The 8,776-nt window shown below is 40.3% G+C and overlaps 1 protein-coding gene across 4 annotated transcripts in view; it reads left to right on the plus strand.

The window, feature by feature from the left end:
* Nucleotides 1-8,188, plus strand: part of MAPK9 (mitogen-activated protein kinase 9) — a 52,072-nt gene extending 43,884 nt beyond the window's left edge. For 2 of the 4 annotated variants that reach the window (XM_087816245.1, XM_087816246.1), the window contains 4 exons: nucleotides 990-1,114; nucleotides 2,423-2,486; nucleotides 3,778-3,849; nucleotides 5,199-8,188. In XM_087816245.1, coding sequence (XP_087672371.1) covers nucleotides 990-1,114; nucleotides 2,423-2,486; nucleotides 3,778-3,849; nucleotides 5,199-5,341 — 404 coding nt within the window. In that variant the 3' untranslated portion in view covers nucleotides 5,342-8,188. Of the gene's footprint in view, nucleotides 1-989; nucleotides 1,115-2,422; nucleotides 2,487-3,777; nucleotides 3,855-5,193 lie in introns of those variants that run through there. The other 2 variants (XM_087816247.1, XM_087816248.1) reach the window with 2 other exon arrangements.
* Nucleotides 8,189-8,776: the final 588 nt, after the last annotated feature.

An 8,776-nucleotide genomic window follows, 5' to 3' on the forward strand; every position in this document is an offset into this window, starting at 1 on the left:
TAACCTCTTTTCTTGTACTTCATAATTGGGTGAAGATTTCATTTTTTATGTTTGTGTTCCAAAACCTGTGAGCATTGGAAGGCAAAATAGTTGGAAACCCTCAAGTAAAGCCATTTACAGGGTAGAATGAAGGCATTGCGGAGAGAAAGCTTCAAGACCTAGAAGTTTTGTCCTCAATAAAATGGCTTAACTAAATTAGCCAAATAAAAATATTCCCACCAATCAAAAAACTCTTGCAGAGGCATCTTTGAAGTGTCCTATACTGTGCAAACTTGAGATTATTGTGTGGCTAATAAGATCTGTTCTAATTTCATTTTGAAATGACATCAGAAGAAAATTCTCACCCATGCTTCATGTTGGCACAGATGGTAGGTAGTGCCACCCATCGCTCGCCTCCCGCGCCCTTCCTGCCAGAGCCTCTCAGCCTGGGGCTCTGCCCTTTTCCAGAGGCTGAAACCACATTCGAAAGCCTGATTTGTAGTGAAAGGGGCTGCCTGACTTCTTTTTTTTTTAAATATATCTTTATTGATTTCAGAGAGAGGAAAGGAGAGGGAGAGAGAGAGAGACAGAAACATCAATGATGAGAGAGTCATTGATCGAGCCCGCAACCTGGGCATGTGCCCTGACTGGGAATCGAACCCCGATCGCCTGGATCCTAGGTCGACACTCAACCGCTGAGTCACGCCCGGCTGGGCCTGACTTCTTCTTAAAGCAAAAAGTTCTCGTGATTTTGAACCTATCAAAAAATTCTCCAAGTTTATACAGTTTTTAAAAATATGCTTTTATTGATTTTAGAGGGAGAGGAAGAGAGAGAGAAATACTGACTGCCTCCCGCATGCCCTTTAGGTGCTTGGGACAGTACTCAACCAACTGAGCCACACCATCCAGGCCCATTTTTGTTCTCTCTGTGCTGTCATGTTCAGTTCTTTATGGTGCAGTTTTCAGATAAACAGCATTAGTTACTAATCTAATGTTTGTTTTCACTCTAGCAAGCCAAGCTAGAGACCTGTTATCAAAAATGTTAGTGATAGACCCTGACAAGAGGATCTCTGTGGACGAAGCTTTGCGTCACCCTTACATTACTGTTTGGTATGACCCTGCTGAAGCGGAAGCGGTAAGCAGCTACTGTGAAAAGACTTGTGTAGAGGCAAGGCTTTTATTTCCTCAGGTCTTCTGTCTGTTGGTCTGGAACAGCTACATAAGGATAACAAGTCCTGGATTTAAGGGCTCACAAAGGTCATGTGAAGGGTCACAACCCCTTTGGAACTTGGACACTTGTTACCGGGGCTATAGCTCAGAGTGATTATGCTGTGGCAATATAACCATCTTTTTGGATGCAGTGCTGTCATGTGGTCATCATACCACCATTTTTAAGCCTCCATTGTGTACCTGGCACTGTGTCTTGAGCTTTGGTTACATCATCTTGTTTAGGCTTCCAGTCAGGCTAAGAAACTTGCTGAAGAGCACCTGCTAGGGGAGCTCCATTCTGAGCTGGTGCTTCTGTGCATTTTCCACAGCCACACCTGTATGGATGATCTTTAGCTGTGAGTGAAAGAGTCACCTAGTGGCATGCTTATTTTATGCCATCACTGGAACATGTTTTTATGTCTTCGCCTATGGATTTAACCACCATTTTAAACATTGTTTATGTGAAAAGAATATGATATATAAACGTGGTTTTTAAGCAAATTTTTGGATCAGTGCATTGATGGGTTGGGGGAGTTGGGTTTGGGAGTTCTGACAGGAAGAACTGTAAATCTGGACTACGTATTCTCCACCTTCTGTTTCCTAGCGCAGTGCCTTGTCCAGGGTGGGTCTCTAGGAAGCAGCCTGCGATGATTCATTTTGTAATTACATTTGAGCAGATATTTTTTTATTATTATTTTTTTTAATCCTCACCTGAGGATATTTTTTCCACTGCTCTTCAGAGAGAGTGGAAGGGAGGGAGGAAAGGAGGGAAGGAGAGAGAGAGAGGGAGAGAGAGAGAGGAGCATCGATGTGAGAGAGACACATCGATAGGTTGCTTCCCTAATGCACCCCGACCGGGGCCAGGGATTGAGCCTGCAACCTAGATACATGCCCTTGGCCAGAATTGAACCCGAGGACCTTCAGTCCATGAGCCAATGCTCTAACCATTGAGCCAAACCAGCTAGGGCTGAGCTGATATCTTTAAAGTGTTTTGAGGTCATGTGATTATAAAGAGGACAATAAAAGCTCTATTTTATTGGTTAATTTTTTCTTAATTATTTTGATTCTAAAACTGATGTAATATCACACTTATGAAGAAATCTTTCATAAGCCATGTTTGAAAGAAATTACATCCATATCATAAATATGTTAGAAGTCCTCCAAGCAATTCTACCTTTTCTTCGTGCCTAATTATTTTGTAAACTGTTGACTTTACATGTAACTTAATTTTTAGCCACCACCTCAAATTTACGATGCCCAGTTGGAAGAAAGAGAACATGCAATTGAAGAATGGAAAGGTAAAGATGAGCTTATTTTGATCCATACTTATGACATTTCTCGAAGTCCTATAAAGGGGCAGCTTCTTACTTCTCAGCAATAGCCTTTGGGGGCAGGAGCAGGAAACCCTGCAGGTCATAATCCTCCTGCTTCCCACTCACCAGGAGAAAAAGAACTTGAAGGTAACAGAGTTAAAGAGGAACATGTATGGATTGTATATTATTGGCTTTAAAAGAGAAAAATAAGGGCTTTTTCACATGACCTTAATTATCAAAGGTTATAAACTAAACTGGTTTGTAAACTAAACTCAGCAGTTATATCACACCTTGAAACATATTGCAAAATGTTGAGTAACCCCAATTTACAAGCCCCTGTAAGGCAGACCTAGGGGACTTCACTGGGGTCATTTGAATTTATGCTGTATTTATAAATCATGTAGTTGTATATGTATTTTAAAATAGAATTTAGGCAAAACTGCAGATTACAAATATGCAAATAGTTTTTATTTTCACTATAAGATTAACCAAACAACCCAAAACAAATTAAACCAGCAATAAAGAGACTGAACTAACGATTTTTCATTAAAAGTTAGAATTAGTAGTAATTGCGAACTGTGGTCAGCACAAGTCACAAGACGTGGTATGTCCTGCCCAAGGGCCACTTCCCAGGGTGCCCAGAGTGCCAGTGACCTGTGTGCACACACACTCAGCACGGCTTGCACATGGCCACACTTTGTGGCAAAAGGCTGGCTCCTTTTATTTCACAAATACAGAAATTTTAGGAACCCTTACTAGATTACTTAATAGTTAATGGTTTTTTCTTACAAATGAAAACTGAGGAAAACTAAGGTTGAAGCCAAGAAAAAGTTAGGTATTTAGATTAATGTCTGGAGGGGCTTCTAGCCCACATGTGGATGATGGTCACATTTGGAAAACCACAGCAATGACAGAGAAATGTACAGACAGGCATGAGAACATTCAGTACTTAAAATGTTCTGTGAGAGCCACTTTGCTAATTCTCTCCCTCTCTCTCTCTGCCCCCCCTCCCTCCACCCCAGATCCCCTCTGTAAAACCCCCTCATGGACCCAGAACCACCTACCTTTTTGACAGCCTTAATAGTTGGGTTGAAAAGATGTAATCGATCAAAACAGGGACAGTTTGGTCTAGGTCGACTATCTTTCTGAATTAACTGTATATCACAATTAAAAATAACACATCACAGTGTCCTTGGAGTTGTTCCAGTTGATTTAGAAGAAGAGTTAGAGATGCCAAAAACTGATGAAGCCTTTTAACTTGCATTTCTGTTTGCAGAGCTGATTTACAAAGAAGTAATGGATTGGGAAGAAAGAAGCAAGAACGGTGTTGTGAAAGATCAGCCTTCAGGTTAGTCATTGCTTTAATAGTTTGATCACATTTTTCTTTCCCTGGTCAACTTTTATGGATGGCAGTTGTGTTAAGTGCCAGCTTGACCAGCACTGGATTTGAAAGTGCTTTGCGTGCATCAGTCTCCCCCTTTTGGGTTTGTCCTGGGGGTGGCAGCTGACATTACACTGAGGTGTCGAGCAGTGAACGAACCTCATTCTAAACATTCTTGTTTCATCCTTGCAGCAGCTGCTCTCAGCTCCATTTATAGATGAGGAAATTAAATTTAAAGCCTTTTCAATGTGCATGACCCACTTTGTACTTGCCCCACCCTGTTAAAAAAGAAAACTAATGTGAATCTAAGTGAAATGAAATTTGGTTTTCTTTTGAGAGAATTTTTCGTACAGTTATCCCATTTTCTCCTTGACCTACCTGGTGGGAGAAGCCTGATTGACAGCGAGCTAGACGTATGATCATTAGAGACAGCATGTGGTGTTAACTTATGTCTGCGGGATGCCACCTGTTTACCAACTGAAACTCTTCAGCTACAGCTATTTTCTCTCCCCACTTCTTGCGGAACACGTGCACTGCTTACTGCTTATTACTGAATTTTATATTCAGCTTGACACATGGGTCAGGTATCTGGAAGTCGTGTAATTTCAGCATGAGTTTAGATGCTTTTGTTAACTAAGCGCAAATTTAAGACTGTAGACACCTCTGAGAGCCTGAATGTTTTATTTTCGCTCAGACCAGACCAAAATATGGATAGCAGGAAATAGGATGATTTCATTTGCCTTAATATGTCAGTTTTGGAGACTTCTAAAACAAAAATAAAATGAACAAAAGGACACTACTTTTTTTTCCCTTCTTTGTTGGTTTGTTTGTTTACAGCCCTTATTTTAGAAGGTGTTTTTATTGCAAAAGAATTCTTCAAAGGTCGTGGATTTTTTTCCTTGGATCAAGTGTTTGCGATTATAATTGAAATGTCTGATGGCATATGAATCCTCTTTGGGCTTAGGCCTTTTGAGATACTGTTAATTTTAAGAGAAATTCAACAATTTTCTTTAATATCCTTTTAAACCCAGCAGATATTTTTAAGTAGTTAACATGATTATGCATGAATACATATATGATGCTTAGCCACTGGGAAGAAAAGGAGAACGTTGCAGGGAGAGAGGAATATTTGGGATTCTGGACCTAACGAAAGACTCCAGGGAAAGCTCAAAATGTATAGTCGACCGACTTCTCATTCATACTAACAGGACAGGGAACTACGAAAGGATGAGCAAGGAATGGCCCGAGGTCTCAGTGCCTGGGTTTGCAGCAATGTCGTGCCTCAGGTTTTATTATGTTTGGTTTTCTTAGCACAGATGCAGCAGTAAGTAGCAACGCCACTCCTTCTCAGTCATCATCTATCAATGACATTTCATCCATGTCCACCGAGCAGACACTGGCCTCAGACACAGACAGCAGCCTCGATGCCTCCACGGGAGCCCTTGAAGGTTGTCGATGATGAGTTCGAAATAGCAAGCTTGTTGTCACTGAGGAATGCTCGCCTCCATGGGCCTGACATGCCCAGGAGTTGATGGAACCAAATAGAAAAAGTCCACGTTCTGCATGTAAGAAACACGATGCCTTGCCCCTGCTCAGTCCTAATAGCATTGCCTGCCTAGATTTATAAAGTGAAGCAGGTTATGTCTGAAGAAAAAAGTGCAAGCCACACTTTTAGAGATTTTGTTCAAGGTCATTTCAGGTGAGCAATTTGAATGAATGAATTTTTTTTTAAGTTGTACGGTAATAGTAGTGACAATTTCTCATCCTCAGTAACTGTTGGGACTTATATGCATGTGACCACAAATGCTTGCTCCAACTTCCCATCTAGTACTTTGGAAATCAATATTTAAATGCCAAATAGTCTTCTAGGTAGTGCTGCTTCTAGAATTATCTCTTAATCCTCTTAAGTACTTTGGTGTCAGTCCAGAAAAAAATAGATTTAAGTGTATTAATTGGCCACCATCATATTATCAAGACTCACCTTCTTTTATGGTATGATTTATTCTATCTTTTGTATTTCAGAAGGAATATAATTAAATCTATTTAAATAAATAAAAAATAGAACTTTTTAAAAATTTATCATGTTTGGGGCCGAGAATTATCTCTCCTAAAACCAAGACACTTACATGCACACTGTTTCTCTCTAAACCATCTTAGTCTGGTGGTTGCACATTCAGCTTTAATGCATGATAACATTTCAAGTTGTGTTTTTGTGCTGCTTAAGCCATGTATACCTTTCAAATCTTGTCTACCCTAACTTTTTTTCTTGGTCTCTTGAGCTTACTATTAATTTAAAATGCTGCCTAGAAATTCACCATCTTTACTAGCCACCTAACAATCCATTTCAATAATATGATGGCAGATAGCTCCTTGAATCCATTACCTACCTTTAGAGTAGAATTTTATAAAATGATCACTAAAGGTGATCGCAGGCACTTACTGAGTGCTCTCTCTGCCCGAAATGAGACCGGGTCCCTTCTTTATCCTTCAAGGTGTAGTGACTTCACAAGGCAGTGCTTCCCTTTCCCAACACAGTGTGCTTACTGGATTTTCTTTCTTTCCTGAAAGAAACCACATTAATCTCCCTGTGGTCTGTTCGAGGAGCCAGGCTGATTCCAAATGCCTGTTGGTTGTTTCCCACTTTGTGGTGGCATCTTTTAAACCTCAGGGAAATCCATGAGTGTTCTGGGAAAACTCTCCAGAGGGATGTGGAGGAAATGCCTGAAAGGATAGTGATTAACTATGGAATATTTCCTGATTTAAAACTGCTCACCTGAAATTGATACTTCTAGACTTTTGCATGTGGAAATTATTCAAAATTCACTAAGATACTGAGTATTGAAGTGCCACTGCAGAAATGGAGCTACCGATGGTCACGTTTTGGCTACCTGTGCACATAATGCTTCTCCCTAGAGCTTACTCTGTTACAGATTCCTATCTTGTGTTTAATTATTTTGGAAGCTATTGGGTCAACATTCTATAGAATTGTTCTGAGGAGGAACTTTGATAAGAAAGTTTGTTGTAAATGTTATCTACAATATGTGATTCTCTCTGCACCAGTTTTATCTTATTGGTTGGTCTTATCACTGGAAAGTAGAACCTTTGATGAGCAAATTTAATATTGAAATCATAGTTTTATATTGTGAGATTTAGACACATTCAAGTACAAGATGGAAATACTTACTTGGACTGAGACAGAAGCACCTTTTGTGGGGCTTGGGATGATTTTGGTTTTGGAGGCCTGATGGTATAGTGAAGACAGTTATCACTGTACATATAAAAACATCTTAAAATGGCCTTCTTTCTAATCTACATTCTTTTTAAAAGCTTTACTAAGTATATCTTTAAAAACAAAGAAAGGGGAGAGTTTTTAAAATGTATGACCTGCCCTAGCCTTATGTAAATGCAGCACCAGGTACATGGAGGTCCCACTTAGCCAGGCACCTCACAGATGGGCTTCCCGCTCACTCATTCCTCTGTGGTCACGGATGGTGGCCGGTTTCCTGCCAAGACCACCTTCCATCAGGTAGTGGAGAGTGCACCTAGGACAGGCCACAGACTGCAGACAGTAGAGCTCTGTCGGAACAGCTCACCCCTGCAGGCTCCTCCCTCCTGAGTGAGGTGTGCCAGGGTCCTGGTGCAGTGCGCAGGGTTTCACACTGGTCGCTATGGATGAATGCTGGTAAGACCTGAAAATGTGCTCAATTTTTCATCTTCTCTATTTTATTTTTGTAATTTATATTGTACACAGCCCTGGAAGTAACTATTTTGGACACATATTTTTATAAACCAGGTAATTTGTTATTAGCCTGGAATTTGGACTAGGTTTGTTTTGTTTGTTTTCAGTCAAAACCGAAATGACTGCCTCCCACTTTGTCGGGTCTTGATTTCAAGTGCAGGTTCCAGAGAGCAGAGTCTATCAGAGTCGGAGAGTATTCTAGAAACATGCTGTCAGTGCTGATCAGCTGTGGTCTGGAGATGCTAGTGTGGCTCTGTTCTTATCTTTGGGATGCACACTCAGAGCCACAGTGCTGAAAGGAGAAACCCTCAGCAGAGTCCCTAGTCGAAAGGTTGAATGGGATGCTGGTTTCATCCGGATTTGATGCTGTGTCAGTCATGGTGATGATTATGAGGTCTCCTGCTTGATTGCTAATGTAACGCCTCCGATGTTTCATACTGGTAATAAACACAGGTGTGACCTTTTGGATTGCATATCTCAAAAGTAACATTGCCTAATGTTTTATAATAAAATATATTATGTGTGTTTTGATTGGTGAAAATAATACAGATACATTTTAAAAGAGAAGTGTATAGCATGTCCAGTTTTTGTGTGTTTTAAGTGACAATTGACTGTATATTTCTACATCACCATCTCTGATTACAGATTTAACATAAACACAGGTGGATGTTGAAGTGTCGTCATTTCAGTCAATACTAGCAAATGTTTCTAAATTGAAAGATAAGACATTTCTGTTAGATCACTTATGAAAATATTCTGCAAATTTCTGAATCTAAGTTTTCAAAATCATGCAGTACAAAATCAAATATTCAATAAATATGGGTGTAACTGTCTGCTCACGAGGTGTGGCCAGGAGACTCCACCAATTGGTCTGCCCTTGTATTACGTCAAGTCCCTCTTGGCACAAATGTGCTTGTGGTTTGTGCCCGGGATAAGCACTTGGATTTCACTTTGGGTTTTGAGACCCTTTAGGACATTCACAACTTAAAACAACAGGAGTAGAAGCGCCCTCAATGGTTCACTGTCTGTCTTTATCTGCTTAAAAGGACTAGAGTCATTTCAGGTAGAGGAGTATCAGTCTTATTTTTAAAGGCCTCTGGAGGAGGAAAACATTTCTCTTGATATTGGTCTGGGTTCCACTTCTCTATCTTACCA

This window comes from Miniopterus natalensis, chromosome 4 (assembly GCF_054644295.1).
Source record: "Miniopterus natalensis isolate mMinNat1 chromosome 4, mMinNat1.hap1, whole genome shotgun sequence".
Classification (NCBI taxonomy): Eukaryota; Metazoa; Chordata; class Mammalia; order Chiroptera; family Miniopteridae; genus Miniopterus; species Miniopterus natalensis.